This window comes from Bos indicus, chromosome 11 (assembly GCF_029378745.1).
Source record: "Bos indicus isolate NIAB-ARS_2022 breed Sahiwal x Tharparkar chromosome 11, NIAB-ARS_B.indTharparkar_mat_pri_1.0, whole genome shotgun sequence".
Classification (NCBI taxonomy): Eukaryota; Metazoa; Chordata; class Mammalia; order Artiodactyla; family Bovidae; genus Bos; species Bos indicus.
In genome coordinates this window covers 102,110,054-102,136,530 of record NC_091770.1, presented here as the reverse complement: position 1 = coordinate 102,136,530, position 26,477 = coordinate 102,110,054, and the positions used below count along the sequence as shown (strand labels likewise).

At 40.4% G+C, this 26,477-nt stretch overlaps 1 protein-coding gene across 10 annotated transcripts in view; it reads left to right on the top strand.

Annotated features, from left to right (window-relative positions):
- The window catches only part of SETX (senataxin), a 91,722-nt gene that overhangs the window by 5,475 nt on the left and 59,770 nt on the right, over positions 1–26,477 (top strand). For 7 of the 10 annotated variants that reach the window (XR_011569477.1, XM_070799478.1, XM_070799479.1 and 4 more), the window contains 3 exons: positions 3,824–4,007; positions 18,333–18,543; positions 20,738–20,847. Coding sequence is in view for 9 of the 10 variants with exons in the window: in XM_070799478.1 (XP_070655579.1) it covers positions 3,824–4,007; positions 18,333–18,543; positions 20,738–20,847 (505 nt within the window). In the remaining variant the exon portion in view is untranslated. The other 3 variants (XM_070799482.1, XM_070799481.1, XM_070799483.1) reach the window with 2 other exon arrangements.

Below are 26,477 nucleotides of genomic sequence, written 5' to 3'. Positions count from 1 at the left end.
CTTTGAATGAGTTGAATAAAAATCAAACTCCATAATTCTTTTTTTTCCTTTGGCAGCACATGTGGGATCTTACATGTACCTCCTGCCTTGGAAGTGTGGAGTCTTAATCACTGGACTTCTGGGGAGGTCCTTCCATAATTTTCTTAATAGAAGGTTTCTTTTGCTAACTAACCCTTAATATTTATTGGAAGGACTGATGCTGAAGCTGAAGCTCCGGTATTTTGGCCACCTGATGCGAAGAGCCGACTCATTGGAAAAGACCCCGATGCTGGGAAAGATTGAAGGCAAAAGGAGAAGGGGGTGACAGAGGATGAGATGCTTAGATAGCATCACTGACTCGTGGACATGAGTCTGAGCAAACTCTGGGAGATAGTGAGGGACGGGGAAGACTGGCATGCTGCAGTCTGAAGGGTTGCAAAGAGTCGGACACGACTTAGTGACTGAACAACTGTTTAATAGTTAAAGTATACAGCATTTTATTTGTATTTCAGTACGTTCATTTCTTCAAAGTTTCAGTTGACTGCAGTCCATTACTTGTTCAAATCAAGGTTGAAGCAATTGATGTTTGAGAAATCTCCACTAAGTTTTGTTTTCTGTTTCCACACCCTGTAGACAGTGAAACTTAATAAATTAGATTTCATTAACGGGAAAAACCCAGCTTGTGCAGACTTTCTGGTATTATAGTACTGTGTTTTAAGGTATAAGAAGTTCTTTGAAATCTATATCCTGCAGAGACACAGTGACATCGTGTCCATTATATTACTCTGTATTCCCTTGTTTGCAGCACCCTTAAAAATGTTATTGAATTAGAAGTAGTGTCAAGAAAGGGCAAGACTCTCCAGTCTAACTCACATATTTTTTGCTTTTCAGAGGAGGACTGTGTAATTCACGTTATCTTTTTGTTCTGCTTTTCAGGAAGCTCCTAAATTAGGACTTAGTGAAATTTTTTCTAAATCAGTTTTGATTTCTCTCTCTAAATCTCCTTTTAAAATATCCTTTTCTATATGTACTTTAATGTTGAAAGCTGCCCTGAATTCTTTTCAGAAGCATGAAAAAAAATGCAGTTAATATTTAATTAATTTAAAAATTCAGTTCACAAGGCATGCATGTTTTTGATTATCCAGAAGTTATAAGATTTGTCAAGATGTGATTGATCTCCCATTAGCAGAGTTTGTTTATTCTGAATTTTAGGGTGATATGCGTTTAAAAATTTCACACATTAAAGTTTGTCCCCAAATAAGCAGTGACTTGAATCATATTTCTTAACGTTTTGTTGTCCCTTCTCCCTCTCTGAAAGGAAGCTTTTCAGGCATTTCTGTCTTACGAATTTCCCATAGATTTTAATAGCACCAATATGTTACATACCTCTTTATGTATATCTGTGCTTTATACATAAAAGAGTGGGACTTTTTTTGTGTCCACTAGTTTTCATCTCCTTGAGAATGTTGTCCCTCCTGATGAGAATGAATGGTTTAAGTTCATCCGGTGAGGAAATGAATTTCATTGGGTTTACAGATGGGTTTGTAACTTTCCCATTAGGCTGATACTGTACATTCATTAGATAGTTAAGATCAAGGTTTCAAGATCAAGTTTGTTGGGTAATTTCCTGGCCCAGTTTCCAATAAAACATAAAACATTTTCATAGTATAAAACAGTTGGTTTGATTTCCCTTGGGTGTGGTTTTCTTTTTGTCGTCAAAGACAGCTCATAGCTGTTTGGATAATGCCTTGTCTGATGTTTTTCTTGGGGATGGACTGGGGCTGTGGTTTTGGGCAGCATATTGCAGAGTTGAAGTTCCTGCCTCATCACACTGTGTCAGGGGTTACCAACATGGCTTAGCACCGGTGATATTAACCTTGATGACTTGGTTAAAGTTTTGTTTGCCAGGCGTCTCCACGTTCATGCATTGGAGAAGGAAATGGCAACCCACTCCGGTGTTCTTGCCTGGAGAATCCCAGGGATGGCTGAGCCTGGCGGGCTGCCGTCTATGGGGTCGCACACAGTTGAACACGACTGAAACGACTTAGCAGCAGTAGCAGCAGCCACTCTATGTGTGATTTTCACTTTTCATTGAAAGTGTTTCACCAAGTCCAGCCTTGACTCAAGATGAGATTAAGCTCTACTTCCTGAAATAGGGAGTATCTATATTATTTGCAGTTCTTTTATAAGAAAAATTTGTCTCTTTCTCCACATTTGTTTATTCATTTGTATCAGTATGGATTCATGTATATTTGTACTGTGGCTTATAATCCAATAGTACACTATTTTGTTACTCAAAATTCTTTCAGCTTTGGCCACAGGGATCTCTTTCAAGTTGGTGGCTAATATGTCCCTTTGACATGTTCCCATCCATCTGTGTTTTGAGCACTTTATTTCTGTTGCTACAAGATGCCTCAGACTCACTTATATTTTCCCTGCCCCAGCCTTTTGTTTCAGTGCAAAACACGTGCTTTCTGTTTAGCCATAGTATACTGCTTACTGACAGTAAACTTTCTCTTTGCTTTTATATGCATTTAGTGGCATCTTAGCTTGCTTTTATTACACCTCATTAGAATTGGAGATCTCTTTGGATTTGGCTTCCATCCTGTTTGCTAATCCTCTGCTTCATGCCATCTGTAGTTCTGATAAACTTGACTCTGTTTTCCTTCAAGCCTTTGACATATTTGGTTCTTGGGATTTCCTCTTGTTTCCAGGTACCATCTTGCTACTTTGTTCTCTTTGAGACTGCTAGGATTTGGGAAATTAATTTTATCTTAACTCTTTTTACTTGAGTTTGGATGGTGGAGGCTCTGATGGTATTATACAATCCAAAATTGGAAACTATCAAAAACTCAGTAGTATGAAAATATGAAACTCAGTAGTAATAGGCTTGTAGCTGTTGTACTTGTAGCCATTATGGTTTATACTAAATTGATGAGCAGTGAGTTATGGGCAGCAATTTATACACACACATGTAAATTCATATATGTACTTTCTAACCAGTAGAAAAAATTCTTCTCTGTATGAAGTTTTGTTATTGGTGTGGAGTAATATTTATGGATTTTTTAGGTTTCCAGGAATTTCTGGAAGATGGCCTCAGAGAATGTGAAAGGTTTCCTGACCTTTTGACTTGACTCCAGTACATGATTTAGAACACTCCAACGTCTGTACTTTATTTATTTTTGGCTGTGCTTGGTCTCAGTTGCTGCATGGGCTTTTTTCTAGTTGTGGTGAGTAGGGGCTATTCTTCATTGCAGTGCTCAAGCTTCTCATCGTGATGTCTTCTCTTGTTGCAGAGTATGGGTTGTAGGGCACTCGGGCACAGTAGTTGTGGCTCCCAGGTTCTAGAGCACAGGCTCAATAGTTATGGTACACGGGCTTAGTTGCTCCAAGGCATGTGGAATTTTCTTGGACCAGGGATCGAACCTCTGTCTTCTGCATTGGCAGGTGGATTCTTCACCATTGAACCACCAGGGAAGCCCTCCAAAGTCTGTACTTTGAGAACATTGGTAATTCTGTTTCTGTATATTTTCTATCAGTACTGAGTAGTTTGGAGCCTCCTTTATAGCACAGCTGTATGTCACCTTATGATGTTTGTTACTAACTGCTTTCATTGCATTATTTTTCATATGTCACAGATAAAAGTTTTTACAAGTAGTCTCAGATTGAGTTTAGCCAGGGATTGGTAAGCTGGCCAGCAGAATGTTCTGGATGTCATGGAGGCACATTTTAAGTTGAAGACAGGATCATCAGTAGGAAGTGTACCCATTCTCTACCAGAATAGTCCTAAAGTGTTATGTGGTATTTTCTTTTAATCTTTCAATGTCTTCTTTTCTGGGTACAGGTGCAGAATGAGTACATGTTGTTGGTGTACCCCAGGTGGTACTTCCACCACTGACTTCCTACAACGCTATGCATCCAGGACCCACTCCAGTGAATTTCAGACAGCTGATGAAGACCTCTGCTACTGCTTGGAGTGTGTGGCTGAATACCACAAAGCAAGGGACGAATTGCCGTTCTTACATGAGGTAATTTATATGAGATGGGTGGTTTTTTCCTGAGCTTGATAACTAGAAAGGGGATACATTTGAACTGTATTGGAAGCATTCAAGGACCTTGACAGTATGATTTAAACTGTGAAGGTTAAAGTATTGCTAGTACCTAACTCATTACTTGTAGAGAGTGGGTGCTGAGTAATTGCTTATTAACTAATGGAATTGACACTTAAAGCAGAATTTTATAGTTCTCCTTTTATAGTCATTTTATGTAAAGCAGTTTTATGAAATGTGTATGGGTTTTTTTTTTGGTTCCATGTTTTTATGTCATTGTGTTTGACAGTGTTACAGGCAGGTGTTTAAATGGCCAATAGTTACTTTTTTTTCTTCTTTTCATTTAAAAAAAAATTTAAATTATTTCTTTTAATTGGAGGCTAATTACTTTACACTATTGTGGCTTTTGCTGTACATCGACATGAGTCAGCCATGGGTGTACATGTATCCCCCCATCCTGAACCCCCCTCCCATCATCCTTGCCACCCTATCCTTCTGGGTTGTCCCAGAGCACTGGCTTTGAGTGCCCGTTACACTGGTCATCTGTTTTACACATGGTAATATACATGTTTCAATGCTATTCTCTCAAATTGTCCCACCCTTGCCTTCTTCCACATAGTCCAAAAGTCTGTTCTTTACATCTGTGTCTCTTGTGCTATCTTGCATATAGGGTCATTGTTATTGTCTTTTCTAAATTCCATATATATGCGTTGATATACTGTATTGGTGTTTCTCTTTCTGACTTACTTCACTCCGTGTAATAGGCTCCACTTACATCCACCTCATTAGAACTGACTCAAATGCGTTCTTTTTTATAGCTAAATAATATTCCATTGTGTATATGTACCAAAACTTCCTTATCCATTTGTCTGCAATGGACATCTAGGTCCCATGTCCTAGCTGTTGTCACTGCAGTGCTGCAGTGAACATTGGGATACATGTGTCTCTTTCCATTCTGGTTTCCTCAGTGTCTATCCCCAGCAGCAGGATTGCTGGGTCGTATGGCAGTTTTATTTCCATTTTTTTTAAGGAATTGCCACATGGTTCTCCATAGTGACTGCCAATTTGCATTCCCACCAACAGTGTAAGAGGGTTCCCTTTTTTCCACACACACTCCCATATTTATTGTTCGTAGACTTTGATGGCAGCCATTCTGACTGACGTGAGATGGTACCTCATTGTGGTTTTGCTTTGAATTTCTCTGATAATGAGTGATGTTGAGCATCTTTTCATGTGTTTGTTACCCATCTGTATATCTTTGGAGAAATGTCTGTTTAGTTTTTTGGCCCACTTTTTGATTGGGCTGTTTAGTTTTCTGGTATTGAGCTGCATGAGCTGCTTATATGTTTTGGAGATTAATTCTTTGTCAGTTGTTTTGTTTGCTGTTCTTTTCTGCTATTCTGAAGGCTGCCTTTTCACCTTGCTTATAGCTTCCTTCATTGTGTAAAGCTTTTAGGTTTAATTAGGTCCCATTTGTCTATTTTTGTTTTTATTTCCATTACTCTGGGAGGTGGAATCATTGAGGATCTTGCTGTGATTTATGTCAGACAGTGTTCTGTGTTTTCCTCTAAGAGTTTTATAGTTTTTGGTCTTACATTTATATCTTTAATCCATTTTTAGTTTATTTTTGTGTATGGTGTTAGAAAATGCACTAGTTTCAATCTTTTACAGATGGTTGACCAGTTTTCCCAGCACCACTTGTTAAAGAGATTTATTTTTTCTCCATTGTATATTTTTGCCTCCTTTGTTGAAGATAAGGTGTCCATAGGTGTGTGGGTTTATCTCTGGGCTTTCTATTTTGTTCCATTGATGTATATTTCTGTGTCGGTACCATACTGTCTTGATGACTAGCTTTGTAGTATAGTCTGAAGTCAGGCAGGTTGATTCCTCTAGTTCCATTTTTCTTTTTCAAGATTGCTTTGGCTATTTAAGGTTTTTTGTATTTCCATACAAATTTTGAAATTATTTGTTCTAGTTCTTTGAAAAATACTGTTGGTAGCTTGATACGAATTGCATTGACTATAGATTGTTTTGGGTAGTATACTCATTTTCATTATATTGATTCTTCCAGTTCATGAACATGGTATATTCCTTCATCTATTTGTGTCATCTTTGATTTCTTTCATCAATGTTTTATAGTTTTCTATATATAAGTCTTCTGATTGTTTAGGTAAATTTATTCCTAAGTATTTTATTCTTTTTGTTGCAATGGTGAATGGGATTGTTTCCTTAATTTCTCTTTCTGTTTTCTGATTGTTAGTTTATAGGAATGCAAGGGATTCTTGTGTATTAATTTTATATCCTGCACCTTTACTGTATTCATTTATTAGCTCTAGTAATTTTCTGGTTGTGTCTTTTGGGTTTTCTATATAGATGATCATGTCATCTGCAAACTGAGAGTTTTACCTCCTTTCCAACCTGGATTCCCTTTATTTCTTTTTCTTCTCTGATTAGTGTGGCTAGGACTTTGAAAACTATGTTGAATAGTAGTGGTGAGAGTGGGTGTTCTTGTCTTGTTCCTGATTTTAGAGGAAATGCTTTCAGTTTTTCACCATTGAGGATTATGTTTGCTGTGAGTTTGTCATATATGGCTTTTATGTTGAGGTATGTTCCTTCTATGCCTGCTTTCTGGAGAGTTTTTAAATCATTAATGGGCGTTGAATTTTTCAAAGTCTTTCTCTGCATCTATTGAGATATACCATATGGTTTTTATCTTTCAATTTGTTAATATATGGTGTATCACATTGATTTGCAAATATTGAAGAATCCTTGCATCCCTGGGATAAACCCCCTTGGTCGTATGATCTTTTTAATATGTTGTTGGATTCTGTTTGCTAGAATTTTGTTGAGGACATTTGCATCTATGTTCATCAGCGATACTAAGCTGTAGTATTCTTTTTTTGTAGCATCTATGTCTGATTTTGATATTTGGGTGATGCCAAATTCAGATTTAAATTGAAGAAAGTAGGGAAAACCACTAGACCATTCAGGTATGACCTAAATCAAATCCCTTATGATTATACAGTGGAAGTGAGAAATAGATTTAAGGGACTAGATCTGATAGATAGAGTGCCTGATGAACTATGGACGGAGGTTCGTGACATTGTACAAGAGACAGGGATGAAGACCACCCCCATGGAAAAGAAATGCAAAAAAGCAAAATAGTTGTCTAAGGAGGCCTTCAAATACCTGTGAAAAGAAGAGAAGTGAAAAGCCAAGGAGAAAAGGAAAGATAAAAGCATCTGAATGCAGAGTTCCAAAGAATAACAAGGAGAGATAAGAAAGCCTTCCTCAGCGATCAGTGCAAAGAAATAGAGGAAAACAACAGAATGGGAAAGACTAGAGATCTCTGCAAGAAAATTAGAGATACCAAGGGAACATTTCATGCAAAGATGGGCTTGATAAAGGACAGAAATGGTATGGACCTAACAGAAGCAGATATTAAGAAGAGGTGGCAGGAATACACAGAAGAACTGTACAAAAAAGATATTCACGACCAAGATACTCACGATGGTATGATCACTTACCTAGAGCCAGACATCCTAGAATGTGAAGTCAAGTGGGCCTTAGAAAGCATCACTATAAACAAAGGTAGTGGAGGTGATGGCATTCCAGTTGAGCTATTTCAAATCCTGAAAGATGATGCTGTTAAAGTTCTGCACTCAATATGGCAGCACATTTGGAAAACTCAGCAGTGGCCACAGGACTGGAAAAGCTCAGTTTTCATTCCAATCCCAAAGAAAGGCAATGCCAAGGAATGCTCAAACTACCGCACAATTGCACTCACCTCACACGCTAGTAAAGTAATGCTCAAAATTCTCCAAGCCACGCTTCAGCAATATGTGAACTGTGAAATTCCAGATGTTCAAGCTGGTTTTAGAAAAGGCAGAGGAACCAAAGATCCAATTGCCAACATCTGCTGGATCATCGAAAAAGCAAGACAGTTCCAAAAAAACATCTATTTCTGCTTTATTGACTATGCCAAAGCCTTTGACTGGATCACAATAAACAGTGGAAAATTCTTCAAGAGATGGGAATACCAGACCACCTGACCTGCCTCTTGAGAAACCTATATGCAGGTCAGGAAGCAACAGTTAGAACTGGACATTGAACAACAGACTGGTTCCAAATAGGAAAGTACGTCAAGTATGTCAAGGCTGTGTATTCTCACCCTGCTTATTTAACTTACATGCAGAGTACATCATGAGAAATGCTGGGCTGGAAGAAGCACAAGCTGGAATCAAGATTTCTGGGAGAAATATCAATAACCTCAGATATGCAGATGACATCACCCTTATGGCAGAAAGTGAAGAGGAACTAAAGAGCCTCTTGATGAAAGTCAAAGAGGAGAGTGAAAAAGTTGGCTTAAAGCTCAACATTCAGAAAACGAAGATCATGGCATCTGGTCCCATCACTTCATAGGAAATAGATGGGGAAACAGTGGAAACAGTGTCAGACTTTCTTTTTTGGGCTTCAGAATCACTGCAGATGGTGATTGCAGCAATGAAATTAAAAGACGCTTACTCCTTGGAAGGAAAGTTATGACCAACCTGGATAGCATATTCAACAGCAGAGACATTACTTTGCCAACAAAGGTCCGTCTATGGGGTCGCTGAGAGTCGAACAGTACTGAGTGACTTGACTTTCACTTTTCACTTTAATGCATTGGAGAGGGAAATGGCAACCCACTCCAGTGTTCTTTCTTGCCTGGAGAATCCCAGGGACAGGGGAGCCTGGTGGGCTGCCGTCTATGGGGTCGCACAGAGTCGGACACGACTGAAGCCACTTAGCAGCAGCAGCAGTCAAGGCTATGGTTTTTCCTGTGGTCATGTATGGATGTGAGAGTTGGCCTGTGAAGAAAGCTGAGCACTGAAGAATTGATGCTTTTGAACTGTGGTGTTGGAGAAGACTCTTGAGAGTCCCTTGGGCTGCAAGAAGATCCAACCAGTCCATCCTAAAGGAGATCAGTCCTGGGTGTTCTTTGGAAGGAATGATGCTAAAGCTGAAACTCCAGTACTTTGGCCACCTCATGCAAAGAGTTGACTCATTGGAAAAGACTCTGATGCTGGGAGGGATTGGGTGCAGGAGGAAAAGGGGACATAGAGGATGAGATGGCTGGACGGCATCACTGACTCAATGGACGTGAGTTTGAGTGAACTCCGGGAGTTGGTGATGGACAGGAAGGCCTGGAGTGCTGCAATTCATGGGGTCTCAAAGAGTTGGACACAAGTGAGCAACTGAACTAAACTGATAGAATGAGTTTGGGAGTTTACCTTCCTCTGCAATTTTCTGGAAGAGTTTGAATGGGATGGGTGTTAGCACTTCTCTAAATTTTTGCTAAAATTTACCTGTGAAGCCAGATTCTGCGCTTTGGTATGTTAGAAGATTTTTTATTACAGTTTTGATTTCTGTGCTTGTGATGGGTCTGTTAAAGCTTTTCTGTTTATTCCTGGTTCAGTTTTGGAAGGTTATACTTTTCTAATAATTTGTCCATTTCTTCCAAGTTGTCCATTTTTTTGGTATATAATTGCTTATAGTAGTCTTTGATCTTTTGTATTTCTGTGTTGTCTGTTGTGATTTCTCCACTTTCATTTCTAATTTTATTGATTTGATTCTTTTTTTTCCTTGGTGAGTCTGGCCAAAGATTTGTCTATTTTATTTATCTTCTCAAAAAACCAGCTTTTAGTTTTGTTGAGTTTTGATATAGTCTCCTTTGTTCTTTTTCACTTTATCTCTGCTCTAATTTTCATGATTTCTTTCCTTCTACTAACTTCAGGATTCTTTTCACTTTTTCTAGTTGCTTTAGGTGTAAAGTTAGGTTGTTTATTTGATGTTTCTCTTGTTTCTTGAGGTAGGCTTGTGTTGCCATGAGCCTCCCTCTTAGCACTGCTTTTACTGAACCCCATAGATTTTGGAAAATTATTGTAAATTTTAGATTTAAATGAAGAAAGTAGGGAAAACCACTGGACCATTCATGTATGACCTAAATCAAATCCCTTGTGATTATACAGTGGAAGTGACAAATAGATTCAAGGGATTAGATCTGATAGAGTGCCTGAAGAACTATGGATGGAGGTTTGTAACATTGTACAGGAGGCAGTGATCAAGACCATCTCCAAGAAAAAGAAATGCAAAAAGGCAAAACGGTTGTCTGAGAAGGCCTTACAAGTATCTGTGAAAAGAGAAGCTAAAGGCAAAGGAGAAAGGAAAGATATACCCATTTGAATGCAGAGTTCAAAGAAGAACAAGGAGAGACAAGAGAGCCTTCCTCAGTGATCAGTGCAAAGAAATAGAGGAAAACAATAGAACGGGAAAGACTAGAGATCTCTTCAAGAAAATTAGAGTTCCAAGGGAACATTTCATGCAAAGATGGGCACAATAAAGGATAGAAGTGGAATGGACCCAGCAGAAGCAGAAGATATTGAATAGAGGTGGCAACAATATACAGAAGAACTATACAAAAAAGATCTTAATGACTCAGATAACCACGATGGTGTAATCACTCACCTAGAGCCAGACATCCTGGAATGCAAAGTCAAGTGGGCCTTAGGAAGCCTCACTACAAACAAAGCTAGTGGAGGTGATGGAATTCCAGTTGAGCTGTCTCGAATTCTAAATGATGATGCTGTGAAAGTGCTGTACTCAATATCCCAGCAAATTTGGAAAACTCAGCAGTGGCCACAGAACAGGCAAAGGTCAGTTTTCATTCCAGTCCCAAAGAAAGGCAGTGCCAAAAATTGTTCAAAGTACTGCATAGTTGCACTCATCTCACATTCTAGCAAAGTAATGCTCAAAATTCTCCAAGCCAGGCTTCAACAGTACATGAACCATGAACTTCCAGATGTTCAGGCTGGTTTTAGAAAAGGCAGAGTGCCAACATCCGCTGGATCATGGAAAAAGGAAGAGTTCCAGAAAAACATCTATTTATGCCTTATTGACTATGCCAAAGCCTTTGACTGTGGATCACACAAACTGGAAAATTCTTCGAGATGGAAATACCAGACCACCTCACCTGCCTCCTGAGAAATATGTGTGCAAATCAGAAAGCAACAGAAATGGACATGGAACAATAGGCTGGTTCCAAATTGGGAAAGGCATCAAGGCTGTATATTGTTACCCTTCTTACTTAACTTGCAGAGTACATTATGCGAAATGCCAGGCTGGATGAAGCACAAGCTGGAATCAAGGTTGCTGGGAGAAATATCAATAACCTCAGATATGCAGATGACACCACCCTTATTGCAGAAGGTGGAGAACTAAAGAGCATCTTGATGAAAGTGAAAGAGGAAAGTGAAAATGCTAGCTTAAAAGTCAAAATTCAGAAAACTAAGATCATGGCATCTGGTCCCATCATTTCATGGCAAATACATGGGGAAACAATGGAAACAGTGGGAAACTTGCTTTTTTGGGTTCCAGAATCACTGCAGATGGTGACTGTAGCCATGACATTAAAAGATGCTTGCTCTTTTGAAGAAAACCTATGACCAACCTAGACAGCGTATTAGAAAGCCAGAGACATTACTTTGCGAACAAGGGTCCACCTAGTCAAAGCGATGGTTTTCCAGTAGTCATATATGGATGTGAGACCATAAAGAAAGCTGAGTGCCAAAGGATTGATGCTTTTGAACTGTGGTGTTGAAGAGTCTTGAGAGTCCCTTGGACTTCAAGAAGATCCAACCAGTCCTTTTAAAGGAAATCAGTCCTGAATACTCACTGGATGGACTGATGCTGAAGCTCTTGTACTTTGGCCACCTGATGAGAAGAACAGACTCATTAGAAGAGACCCTGATGCTAGGAAAGATTGAAGGCTGGAGGAGAAGGTGATGACAGAGAATGAGATGTTTGGATGGCATCACTAACTCGATGGACATGAGTTTGAGCAAGCTCCGGGAGTTGGTGATGGATGATAGGGAGGCCTGGCGTTCTGCAGTCCATGGGGTCGCAGAGAGTCAGACACAACTGAGCAACTGAACTAATAGGTTTGGGATTGTCTTGTTTGCATTTGTTTCTATGCATATTTTGATTTCCTTTTTGATTTCTTTCTTGATCTGGTTATTCAGAAGCATGTTGTTCAGCCTCCATGTTTGTATTTTTAATAATTTTTTTTTTCATCTAAGCATATTGTGATCAGGAAAGATGCTTGAAATGATTTCAATTTTTAAAAATTTCAGTTCAGTTCAGTCGCTCAGTCATGTCCGACTCTTTGCGACCCCATGAATTGCAGCACTCCAGGCCTCCCTGTCCATCACCAACTCCTGGAGTTCGCTCAAACTCACGTCCATTGAGTCGGTGATGCCATCCAGCCATCTCATCCTCTGTCATCCCCTTTTCCTCCTGCCCCCAATCCCTCTCAGCATCAGAGTCTTTTCCAGTGAGTCAACTCTTCACATGAGGTGGCCACAGTACTGGAGTTTCAGCTTTAGCATCATTCCTTCCAAAGAACACCCAGGACTGATCTCTTTTAGGATGGACTGGTTGGATCTTCTTGCAGCCCAAGGGACTCTGAACAGTCTTCTCCAACACCACAGTTCAAAAGCATCAATTCTTCGGTGCTCAGCTTTCTTCATAGGCCAACTTTCACATCCATACATGACCAGTGGAAAAACCATAGCCTTGATTAGATGGACCTTTGTTGGCAAAGTAATGTCTCTGCTTTTGAATATGCTATCCAGGTTGGTCATAACTTTCCTTCCAAGGAGTAAGCGTCTTTTAATTTCATGGCTGCAATCACCATCTGCAGTGATTTTGAAGCCCAAAAAAGAAAGTCTGACACTGTTTCCACTGTTTCCCCATCTATTTCCTATGAAGTGATGGGACCAGATGCCATGATCTTCGTTTTCTGAATGTTGAGCTTTAAGCCAACTTTTTCACTCTCCTCTTTGACTTTCATCAAGAGGCTCTTTAGTTCCTCTTCACTTTCTGCCATAAGGGTGATGTCATCTGCATATCTGAGGTTATTGATATTTCTCCCAGAAATCTTGATTCCAGCTTGTGCTTCTTCCAGCCCAGCATTTCTCATGATGTACTCTGCATGTAAGTTAAATAAGCAGGGTGAGAATACACAGCCTTGACATACTTGACGTACTTTCCTATTTGGAACCAGTCTGTTGTTCAATGTCCAGTTCTAACTGTTGCTTCCTGACCTGCATATAGGTTTCTCAAGAGGCAGGTCAGGTGGTCTGGTATTCCCATCTCTTGAAGAATTTTCCACTGTTTATTGTGATCCAGTCAAAGGCTTTGGCATAGTCAATAAAGCAGAAATAGATGTTTTTTTGGAACTGTCTTGCTTTTTCGATGATCCAGCGGATGTTGGCAATTGGATCTTTGGTTCCTCTGCCTTTTCTAAAATTTACCAAGGCTAAATTCATGGCCCAGGATGTGATCTGTCCTGGAGAATGTTCCATGTGCACTCGAGAAAAAGGTGAAATCCATTATTTTCGGATGAAATGCCCTATAGATATCAATTAGGTCTGACTGTCGAGTGTATCATTTAAAGTTTGTGTTTCCTTGGTAATTTCCTGTTTTTATTGATCTATCCATAGGTATGAGTGAGGTATTAAAGCCCCCCACTGCTACTTTGTTACTATTAATTTCCCCTTTCATACTTGTTATCATTTGCCTTACATATTGAGGTGCTTCTATGTTGGGTGCATGTATATTTATAATTGGTATATCATCTTCTTGGATTGACCCTTTGATCACTATATAGTATGTCCTTTTTTGTCTCTTAAGCTCATTTTATCTGATATGAGTATTCCTAGTCCTGCTTTCTTTTAGTCTCCATTTGCATGAAATGTCTTTTCCAGCCCTTCACTTTCAGTATATATGTGTTCCTAGGTTTGAGGTGGGTCCCTTGTAGATAGCATATATAGGGGTTGTTTTTGCATCCATTCAGCCAGTCTCTGTGTTTTGGTTGGAGCATTTAACCCATTTACATTTAAGGTAATTATTAGTAAGTATGATCCTGTTACCATTTATTTTGTTGCTTTGGGTTTTTTTGTTTTTTTGTTTTTTAATCTTTTCTGTGTTTCCTGTCTAGAGAAGATCCTTTAGCATTTGTTGAAGAGCTGGTTGGTGGTGCAGAATTCTCTCAGCTTTTGCTTGTCTGTAAAGCTTTTGATTTTTCCTTCATATCTGAATGAAATCTTTGCTGGGTAGAGTAATCTTTGTTGTAGGTTTTTCTCTTTCATCACTTTAAGTATGTCCTGCCATTCCCTTCTGGCCTGAAGAGTTTCTGTTGAAAGATCATTTATTATCCTTATGGGGATCCCCTTGTGTGTTATTTGTTGCTTTTCCCTTGGCTGCTTTTAATATTTGCTCTTTGTGTTTGATCTTTGTTAGTTTGATTAACAAACTAACAAAGTTTTGGGTTGTTTTGCCTTGGGTTTATCCTGTTTGGTATTCTGGATTTCTTGGACTGGGTGGCTATTTCCTTCCCTATTTTAGGGAGGTTTTTGACTATTAAGTATTTTCTCATGGCCTTTCTATTTGTCTTCTTTTGGGACACCTATGATTCGAATATTGGGGCATTTAGCATTGTCCCAGAGGTCTCTGCGATTGTCCTTATTTCAATTCTTTTTTCCTCTCTGCTTCATTTATTTCCACCATTCTATCTTCCACCTCACTTACTCTCTCTTCTACCTCTGTTATCCTCCTGTTGGTTCCCTCCAGAGTGCTTTTAATCTCAGTTATTGCGTTGTTCATTACTGATTGACTCTTCTTTATTTCTTCTAGGTCCTTGTTAAACATTTCTTGCATCTTCTCAATCTTTGTCTCTAGTCTTATTTATCTGTAACTCCCATTTTGTTTTCAAGATTTTGGATCATCTTTACTGTCATTATTCTGAATTCTTTTTCAGGTAGACTGTCTCCTATTTTGTTTGATTTAGTGGGTTTTTATCATGTTCCTTTATCTGCTGAATATTTATCTACGTTTTCATTTTGTTTAGATTGCTGTGTTCGGGGTGCCCTTTCTGCCAGCTGGAAGTTCATGGTTCCTCTTAATTGTGGAGTTTGCTCCCTGTGGATGTGTTTGGACTAGTGGCTTGTCAAGGTTTCCTGGTTGAGGGAGCTTGTGTCTGTGTTCTGGTGGGTGGAGCTGGAGCTCTTCTCTCAGGAGTGCATTGAAGTGTCCAATAGTGAGTTTTGGGGTGCCTGTGGGTTCATCATGGCTTTGGGAAGCCCATCTTTTAATGTTGAGGGTTGTGTTCCTGTTTTGCTGGAGAATTAGTGTGGTTTGTCTTGCACTGAATCTTTTTGTCTTTTGGGTGGAGCTTGGTTTTAGTGTAGGTATGGAGAATTTTGCATGAGCTCTTGTCTATTAAAGTTCCCTGGAGTCAGGGGTTCTCTGATGTTTTAAAGTTTTAGAGTTAAGCCTACTGACTCTGGCTTTTGGTCCTTTTCTTACAGTAACCTCAAGACTTCATACAGCATACAGCACAGAAGATTAAACCCTTAGGTTAATGGTGAAACAATTCTCCATGGCTAGGAACACCCAGAGAGATACACAGAGTTATATAGAGAAGAGAATAGGGAGGAGGGAGGTAGAGGTTACTAGGAGGAGAAAGGGGAGTCAAAAGGACAGAGAGCATTCTAGCCAGTAATCAAATCCCTTAGTGAAAATGGATACTGAAGATGAGATTCTTAAAGGTACAAAATTGATAACAAAAAGAAGCAAAGAGTAGAGGTAGAGGTTAGACTTTCAGAAATGCAATATAAAAAATATAAAACAAAATCACAAAAATTTTAAAAACATATATATGGAATTTGATTTTTTAAAAAAGCTTTTTTTGGGGGGGAGTGTTAATAGTAGGCCGTGAAAATGAAAGTTAAAGGAGTAAATAACTCAAAGTTTTAAAAAACTTAAAAAGTGGTAATAGTAAAAATATATCTAGGAATTTCTCTGGTGCTCTTGTGGGCATTGTGGGGTCAGTTCAGTGTCAGATAGTCCTTTGTTCTGGCTTGTACTTGTTCCCGAGGTCTACAGGTGCCTCAAATGCACTGTCTCGGTATTAAGTGCAGGGTTTTAGTTTGTTGCACCTGTCACTTCCAGAATGGTTCCTCTTCCTTTGTTTATTTTGGCTTCCTCTGTTCTCAAGTCTCTTCAGTGTCTAATTTCTGCTCTGACACAAGGGGTGAAGGTGGCCACTTATTCAGGCTCACTTGTTCAGATGTGTTGTGGGAGGGAGGGATACTGCAACAGATCTGCTGGCACGTGTCGGGCGTGCCTGCAGTGGATGGACCACCCTGGGTTTGCCACAGCCCGAGGCTCAGGCTCCAGGGTGCTCTGCAAGGGCTCTGTCCCAGGTGGGCCCTGCATCTTGTGCACGTTCCATGTCTCAGCTGCTCAGGTTCTTGGGCGCTCCATAAGGGCACAGACCCAGATGGGCTGTGCGTTTTGTACCCTTCCCAAGTCTGAGCAGCTCAGGTGACCAGGTGCTTGGTGAGCTCACTGTCTCAGGCGGGCCGTGCATCTTACTCACCTCCCCGGTCCTGGATGCTTGGTTTCCTGGGTGTGCTACAAGAGCAGAGTCCCAGGTGTGCTGTGTGTCTCCCATGGAGAGCTGATCAGGCTGTGACACTCCTGGTAGATGTCAACCATCCAGGATCCCAGGAAGATGTGGTTAGCAGTTGGGAGCCTGCTCACAGTTTGGTGGAAGATGCGGACTCTGGGGCCAAGATTGAAGCAGCACTTTGCCTTCTGGCTCTGGCTGTTGGATGCCTCCCTTCGGCCTCCGGAGATGGAGGGCCGTATATGGCAGCTGGCTTGCTCTCCTTTGGTATTTGCTCAATCCTTTGTTCTGTGAGCGTGCCAGGGGTCACTATGCAGTGTTAGAGCCTTTTGCGGGAAAGGTGTTTTTTTATTTTTTTGTCTCTGACCATCCCATGGTTTGGGTAGCTATCTCATATGAGCTCCTCAGATTGTCTTCAGGACATTCGGGCCCGGACCTTACCCTAAGGACCAGTGATGCAGCCTGCGCCTCCCTGCGTAGTCCCCAGTCACTGGTGGCAGACGCAAGCAAGCATCTGTGCCACTTTTCCATCTCCACTTAGAGTTGCAGTTAGGCACGTGTTCTGTGGATTTTTTTTTTTCTTGGCCTTCCAGTTACGTTGCCCTTTGAGATTCCAAAACTCCCCACAGACAGGCATGTGAGAGGGTTTCCTACTGTGTGGAAACTTCTTCACGACTCCCTCCTCAGGACGGTCTCTGTGCTTAAATCTTTTGTCTCTGATTTGTCTTTTATATTTTGTCCTACCTCCTTTCAAAGAGGTTGGGCTGCCTTTCTGGATGCCTGATGTCCTCTACCAGCGTTCAGAAGTTGTTTTGTGGAAGTTGCTTAACGTTCAGATAATCTTCTGATAAATTCGTGGGGGAGTAAGTGGTCTCCCTGTCCTATTCCTCTACCTTGTTGGGACCACTCCTCTCTCTTTTCATTTTTCTAACGGGTAGGTGGTATAAGTCAGTGAAGTGAAAGTGTTACTTGCTCAGTCATCTCGTGACTCTTTGGATCCCATTGAACATGTAGCAGCTTCTCTGTCTATGGAATTCTCTAGGCAGGAATACTGGAGTGGGTAACCCTTCCTTTCTCCAGGGAATCTTCCTGACCCAGGGACTGAACCTCCTGCATTGCAGGTGGATTCTTTACCACGTGAACTACCAGGGAAGCCCCCAAAATCATTAAGGAGAAGCATATTTTTTATTGATAGTAACCAAAATGAAATACAATTTTAAATGTGTGGCTTTGAATATTTAGTTTATTACATATATCTGATGGAAAATGAAACACAGACCATAGAGATACGTATAATACCACGAAGAGGAGAGGGGATGCTTACGAACCTACTGAGAAAACTTTGACATGTACAGAATTCTCTAGCTATTAACCTAAGAAGTGTCTTAATGCTAAAACTGATGTTTCGAGGTAGTTACCTCTGGCTGGAACATGAAAGGGGAGTCACAAAAGGCCCAGCTTGTGCCTTAACAAAGAAGCTCCACCTTCTCCTTTCCAACAGAGTGTAGTTGACAGAGATATTGATGTATTATAGCAAAACTCCACAAAAGCAATGTTTTAAACATCTCATACTCTGTGTGCTCATGTTCCTGTATTGTAAAAGCCACATAAAAGTTGCAAAGCCATGTTTAGTGACTGGTTTCTTTAAATAAATCTAATATGTGGTGTTAGTACTTCTTTAAACTTCTGAATTTTTATACTCAGGAAAAAGCTTTCTAGAAGGATCACTGCATGCAGTATATTTTGTTGATAATAAGATACAGAGCACATGGTTCATTTTTCTTTTCCTGTAGGTTTTATGGGAATTAGAAACCTTACGTCTCATAAATCACTTTGAAAGATCCATGAAGGCAGAAATTGGAGATGATGATGAGTTATATATAGTAGACAACAACGGAGAGGCACAGCTGTTCGATTTCACTGGCCAAGACTTTGAAAATAAGCTTCGAGTTCCGCTTCTTGAAATACTGAAATATCCATATCTGCTTTTACATGAGCATGTCAGTGAGTATCTTGGGTGTTTTCACAGTTGTATCAGTTTTATTTTAAGAATCGTAAGAATTTTGGTTATCTATACTGAAAAATCTGTTCCTTAAATGTATAATTAGGGTACTTGGTATTTTTTCCAAACATAGTAAAGTGAATTACACAGTGAATACCATATATATACCACATAGATGATTCTGCACTTGCTAACATGTAACTCGACTTGCTTTATCTGTCCATTTATTCATCTGTTCATTCAGTTAATTTTCATTCTTGGAATCTGCTTATAGCAGGGTTTCTCAGACCTGGCACTGTTGACATTTTGAACTGGATAATTCTTGGTGGGTGGGCCTGTAGGATGTTACAGGAACATCCCTGACCTCTCTCCACTAGATGTCAGTAGTGGCTTTCTCTCCCTTCTGCCCTGGTTGTGACCACCAAAAATGTCTCTAAAGTAAAAGTAAATGCCTCTCAGTTATGTCTGACTCTTTGCGACCCCATGGACTGTAGCCTACCAGGTTCCTCCGTCCATGGGATTCTCCAGGCAAGAACACTGGAGTGGGTTACCATTTCCTTCTCCAATGCATGAAAGTGAAAAGTGAAAGTGAAGTCGCTCAGTTTGTCTACTTGAAAGTTATACAGTTGTGTCCAACTCCTAGCGACTCCATGGACTGCAGTCTACCAGGCTCCTCCGTCCATGGGATTTTCCAGGCAAGAGTACTGGAGTGGGGTGCCATTGCCTTCTCCGAAAAATGTCTCTAGATAGTGCCAAATGTCCCGTGGGAGTTGAGGGGTGGGGCCAGAGAGAGGCAAAATTGCCAGATTCAGAACCACTGGTCTATAGTAGTTTTTAGTAATTACTCTGACATAGCATATTATAACTGCCTAGGTTTTGGTCCTTTGTATTTGCATTTCTTAATACAAATCTCTTGAAGATATTTTTCTGATCTGTCAAATCTAACAAAACAACAGTACCTTTAGGTACCTACTACTGTATCTAGGCCATGTTCAGATTTTTCCAGTAGTTGCAGAATTTTTTTGGCAGGTTTATTTAAATTAGAGTGCAGTCAAGGACTTTGCATTGGTTGCATTTAGTTCATGTTTCTTACGTCTTTTAATCCAGAATCATTTACTCTTACATACACGCACACGTATTTTTGTTCATTTGCTGTAACTTTTGCTGAGACCAAGAGGTTTACCCTGTAGAATAATGCACTCACTAGATATTTTTATTGCTGTCTTGTCATGTTATTTAACTTATTTCTCTATTCTATTTCAGTATACTGAAAAGTAGATCTAAAGATTTACTAGAGATATCAGTTATTTCTAAATAAATTCAAAGTAGATTTTTAAACTCTTTAATAAGCCACTTTTCAAGCATTTATTAAACAGTACCATATCTAGAAAAGTATATAAGCTTATTAGTTTTTCATAAATACACTTGTGTAGCTGGCATCCAGGTCAAGAAACAAAAAAAAAACATCAACACCCCAGGAGTTGTTCTCCTACTTTTCCAGTCATTATTCCTCTTCCCCAAAGCTAACCACTGTCACTGTGACATTCTTTTGAGGCTTGATGAGTTGACTCATCTGATAGGATGCATGTGTAAGTCTGTTCAGTAGACTTCTGGAAGTAATGAAGAAATTTCCATAAAGCAGTGGGGTTAGGATAGTGCTGGCACAGATAGACTGATGGGAACAGTATAGAGAGTCGAGAAGAAACCAAGTATATTTGGGGAATTTAGTGTTTGATGATGATAGTATTTCAACCAGTGGAGGAAATGGGGTACTTGGTAACTGAGAGTAGGACAAAATAGCCATTTGTGGATAAAGTTGATACCACTCTGATACAAAATGAAGTCCATGTGGGGTCAACATGTAGAATGCTAATGGAATTGGACTATAACCCTACTTCCAAGAAGATGCCCTCTGGAGATAATTATGCCCTGTGTGAAAGAAGATGTTTGTACTAATAAAGTCAGTCATTCATAGGAATATATTATGAATTACATGATGACTACCGTATATATACCACAGTTTTTCAGAAGATTGAATACTGTTCCTACATTTACACCATTTTTTGCCTCAGTTTAAAAAAAAGAAAAATGAGAAACTTCATTTACTTAGAGGGTAACCGAAGAAGCCAGATTTAGGGAATCTTGTTAAGTTGATAAGTTTTGTCTTACATTTACTGCTTTATTTTTTCTGTTTAGATGAATTATGTGTTGAAGCACTTTGCCGGATGGAACAAGCTAATTGCTCCTTTCAAGTTTTTGACAAACATCCAGGGATCTATTTATTTTTGGTTCATCCCAATGAAATGGTAAGTGTCAGTGACAGGCAGTAGAAGAGGATATCTTCTTTTGTACCAATAGATGACTAACTATAATAGAAGTTTTGGTGTGTACATTGTGTAAAATATTTGCCAAAATTATTCTTTTGTTGTAAAATTACTGCAGTTAAGGAGAGAGTGCTTTAGTGGGGGTGGGGGGTCAAAGAAGAAGAGATTTAAGAGAGTAAGGAATCCTTCTGACAGGTGATGCTCCAATTTAAAAGCCAAGGGAATGATTCAGACTTCTTTTAATATGTTGACCTGAGCTAATGAAGGACTGTTCTCTGTTGCTTTTCTTGCCAGCCTGCCCTACTCCAAGCACATGGAAATACCGCTTAAAACATTTAAGATTATTTTGTTAGTGAACGAGGTTTTTAAAAGGTGATGAGGTATGGGGAGGACAAGAAGATTAGTTCCTAGGTGCTGGACAGAAGGAGGAACAGGAGGAGGACAGTAAGAATCAGAGCAGTAGGTAAAACAGAAGCAGAGAGCAACTCCAGAGTTTTGGAACCTGACGTTGAGCTGATGGCTGGGGTTTGCAGATTTATCACATGTGATGAGGCAGCATGTGCTGTGGGTCTGTGCACATTGGCCTCTTGAGTTACAGTGTTAAAAGTTGTGCAGGGCAGCTCTGCTGATGGAGGGCCAGTAAAGAGCCTTTAAGTGGCAAAGAAAGAACATGTTAATGGTGTTTCAAGAAAAATGGTGATGAATTTCAGTCTCTTCTGTGCCAAACCCTAACAATGATAGAAAAAAAATTCAAAAACAGATGAATTTGAAAAGCTGTAAAATCACAGAGTTCAATTCCTTTGAACCAGTAAGGGAGCACAAGCACAAAGTGATGAGTGGTGGAAACTTGTAGTCCTGGCTGGCAGTAGGTAGCAGGGGATTGAGTTTGTGCAGGATAACAGGAATTACAAGTGTACTCGATGCTAGGGTAGACCCAGAGTCAAGGGCTCTGCTTAAATGAGATGGGGCCTTCCTTCCTGTGAAAGAAGATTGACAGAAAGTACCACCAGCGGCTGTCTAGGACTGGCTTTCTTAAAGCTGCAAACCAGTAGAGGAAGCTGGTCCAGCTGAACAACCAGGTCCTGGTTCTGCCATTGCAGGCTTCGGGACTGAGTCTGCAGGGCCAGGAGTGACTGGATTCTTCACTATAGGCTTATTTTAGAGGTGAGGAAACTGAGTCAGGAGACTTATCCACGGTTATACATTCTAGTTTGTGGTGACTGGGATTTGTGTACAGGCAACCTGACTCCATAAAGTAGCCTGTGGGAGAGGCCTCAGGTTGGGCGGTCATAGACCCAGGTGTGCATTCTGGGTGGATCATTCGCCAACTGTGGGACTTTGGGCAAGCCCCTCACCTACTGGGATTCCCTGGTGGCTCAGCTGGTAAAAAATCTGCCTGCAATGTGGGAGACTTGGGTTTGATCCCTGGTTGGGGAAGATCCCCTGGAGAAGGGAATGGCAACCCACCCCAGTATTCTTGCTTGGAGAATTCCAGAGACAGAGGAGTCTGGTGGGCTGCTGTCCATGGGGATGCAAGGAGTTGAACACGACTGAACGACTAACACGCAACCTGACTCCAGAGTCCTTATGCCTTTATTTTTTTCTTAATTTTATTTGGAAATAATTTAAAATACAGAAAATTCTCAGGAATAAAAAAGGTAGCAAACAGTCTGTATACTCTTTATCCATATTCACCAGGTATTAACATTTCACTCTCTTTGCGCTATCTTTTGCTTTCAGTTAACTACAAAACTTTTTTGTTCTCTGAACTATTTGAGAGTAGGTTGCATATATCATGACTGTTTGCCTTTTAAGACTTTATTGTATATTTCATAAGAATAATTATTATAATATTATAAACTTCAGTGAACAGTGAATTTAATGTTGATACAGTAAGGTCTATTTTCCAGTTGTGTCAGGTAATCCATTGTACTTAGTAGCATTTTCCGCCATACTCTGAGATTATTTTGGTTAGCTTTCTGTGATTGTGGCTTTTCATTCTGGAATCTGATGGATTGTAATTCTTGTTTCTTCTGTCTGCCCTCTGATGGAAGAGGATAAGAGGTTTGTGCAAGCTTCCTGTTGGGAGGGATTGGCTGGACTGGCTATGGGGAAAACTGCTCTGAGGGGTGGGACCATGCAGAGTAAATCTTTAATCCAATTGTCTGCTGATGGGTGGGGCTGTGCTCCCTCCCTGTTAATTGCTTGCCCTGAGGCAACCCAATCATGGAGTCTGTAGGCTCTATAGTGAGGCTATGGGCTCTATGGCAGGGCTATTGGCATTCTGCCTCCAAGAGGATTTAGGCCAAGGTGTGCCTCCCAGGTCTGCTGCTCCCAGTGCCCCTGCCTCTGCCAACCCATGCCTTCACTGGAGACCCTCAGACATGCAAGGCAGGTCTGGCTCAATCTCTTGTGGGGGTCACTGCTCCTTTCCCCTGGGTCCTGGTACACACAGCGTTTTTCTTGTGCTCTTCAAGAGTTCTGTTTCCCCCAAGTCCTTGCCGAATGCCAAGGTTGGGATGTCTGATGTGGGGCCTAGAACCTTTGCAGCAGTGAGAGAACTTCTTTGGTATTAATTGTTCTCCGGTTTGTGGGTTGCCACCTGGTGAGATTGGGATTTGATTTTAATGTGTCTGCAGCCCTCCTACCATATCCTTGCAGCTTCTCCTTTGTCCTAGAAGTTCCTATAAGACCTTCTAGAACTAACACCCAAAAAAGATAACCTTTTCATCATAGGGGACTGGAATGGAAAAGTAGGAAGTCACGAAATACCTGGAGTAACAGGCAAGTTTGGTCTTGGAGTACAAAATGAAGCAGGGCAAAGGCTAGAGTTTGGCCAAGAGAACACACTGGTCATAGCAAACAGCATCTTTTAACATCACAAGAAACTACTCTACACGTGGGCATCACCAGATGGTCACTACCAAAATCATATTGATTATAAACATGTCAGCAAATTTGGAAAACTCAACAGTGGCCACAGGACTGGAAAAGCTCAGTTTTCATTCCAATCCCAAAGAAAGGTAATGCCAAAGAATGCTCAAACTACCGCACAGTTGCACTCATCTCACACACTAGTAAAGTAATGCTCAAAATTCTTCAAACCAGGCTTCAGCAATACATGAACTGTGAACTTCCAGATGTTCAAGCTGGTTTTAGAAAAGGCAGAGGAACCAGACATCAAATTGCCAACATCTACTGGATCATCGAAAAAGCAAGAGAGTTCCAGAAAAACATCTATTTCTGCTTTATTAACTATGCCAAAGCCTTTGACTGTGTGGATCACAAGGAAAATTCTGAAAGAGATGGGAATACCAGACCACCTGACCTGCCTCTTGAGAAACGTACATGCAGGTCAGGAAGCAACAGTTAGAACTGGACATGGAACAACAGACTGGTTCCAAATAGGAAAAGAAGTACATGAAGGCTGTATATTGTCACCCTGCTTATATAACTTCTATGCAGAGTACATCATGAGAAACGCTGGGCTGGAGGAAGCACAAGCTAGAATCAAGATTGCCGGGAGAAATATCATTAACCTCCGATATGTAGATGACACCAACCTTATGGCAGAAAGTGAAGAAGAACTAAAGAGCCTCTTGATGAAAGTGAAAGAGGAGAGTGAAAAAGTTGGCTTAAAGTTCAACATTCAGAAAACGAAGATCATGGCATCTGGTCCCATCACTTCATGGCAAATAGATGGGGAAACAGTGTCAGACTTTACTTTGGGGGGCTCCAAAATCACTGCAGATGGTGATTGCAGCCATGAAATTAAAAGACGCTTGCTACTTGGAAGGAAAGTTATGACCAACCTAGACAGCATATTCAAAAACAGAGCATTATTTTGCCAACAAAGATCCATCTAGTCAAGGCTATGGTTTTCCTAGTAGTCATATATGGATGTGAGAGTTGGAGTATAAAGAAAGCTGAGCACTGAGGAATTGATGCTTTTGAACTGTGGTGTTGGAGAAGACTCTTGAGAGTCCCTTGGACTGCAAGGAGATCCAACCAGTCCATCCTAAAGGAGATCAGTCCTGGGTGTTCATTGGAGGGACTGATTTTGAAGCTGAAACTCCAGTACTTTGGCCACCTCATACGGAGAGCTGACTCATTTGAAAAGACCCTGATGCTGGGTAAAGTTTGAGAGCAGGAGGAGAAGGGGATGACAGAATGAGATGGTTGGATGGCATTACTAACACAATGAACATGGGTTTGGGTGGACTCCAGGAGTTGGTGATGGACAGGGAGGCCTGGCGTCCTGTGGTGCATGTGGTCACAAAGTCGGACACGACTGAGCGACTGAACTGAACTGATATATATTCCTTGCTGCCGAAGATGGAGAAGCTCTTTACAATCAGCAAAAACAAGACCTGGAGTTACTGTGGCTTAGATCATGACTCCTTATTCCAAAACTCAGGCTTAAATTGAAGAAAGTAGGGGAAACCACTTGGCCATTCAGATATAGTGGTTATGATGATACAGTAGAGGTGATGAGTAGATTCAAGGGATTAGATCTGGTAGACTGAAAAAGTATGGAAGAAGGTTTGTAACATTGTGTAGGAAGTAGTGACTAAAACCATCCTAAAGAAAAATGCAAGAAGGCAAAGTGGTTTTCCAGGGAGGCCTTTACAAATAGCTGAGAAAAGAAGTGAAAGGCAAAGGAGAAAAGGAAGGATAAACCCAGCTGAATGCAGAGTTTCAGAGAACATTCAGGAGATAAAGTCTTAAGTGAAAAGTGCAAGGAAATAGAGAAAAACAATAGAATGGGAAAGACTAGAGATCTTCAAGAAAATTGGAGATACCAAGGGAAAATTTGATGCAAGGATGGGCACAATAAAGGACAAAAACAGCAAGGACCTAACAGAAGCAGAAGAGATTAAGAAGAGGTGGCAAGAATATACAGAAGAACTATACAAAAAGGTCTTAATGAACCAGATAACCACGATGGTGTGATCACTCACTTAGAGCTAGACATCCTGGAGTATGAAATCAAGTGGGCCTTAGGAGGCATCACTATAAACAAAGCTAGTGAAGGTGATGGAATTCCAGCTGAACTATTTAAAATTGTAAAAGATGATTCTGTAAAAGTGCTGTACTGAATACGTCAGCAAATTTGGAAAACTCAGCAGTAGCCACAGAACTGGGAAAGGTCATTTGTTCATTGCAGTGCCAAAGAAGGGCAATGCCAAAGAATGTTCAAACTACTGTACAATTGAGCTTATTTCATATATTAGCATGGTAAAGCTCAAAATGCTTCAAGTTAGGCTTCAGCAGTATGTGAACGTGAGAACTTCCAGGTAGATGAACAATCTGGTTTAGAAAAGGCAGAAACCAGAGGTCAAATTGCCAACTCAAAACATATACTACTGCTTCATTGACTACACTAAAGCCTTTGTGTGGATCACAACAAACTGGAAAATTCTTAAAACGGATGGGAATACTAGACCACCTTAATTGTCTTGTGAGAAACCTGTATGCAAGTCAAGAAAAAGCAGTAGAACTGGACATGAAACAACAGACTGGTTCAAAATTGGGAAAGGAGTACATCAAGGCTGATATTATCACTCTGCTTATCTAACTTATATTCAGAGTACCTCATGCAAAATGCTGAG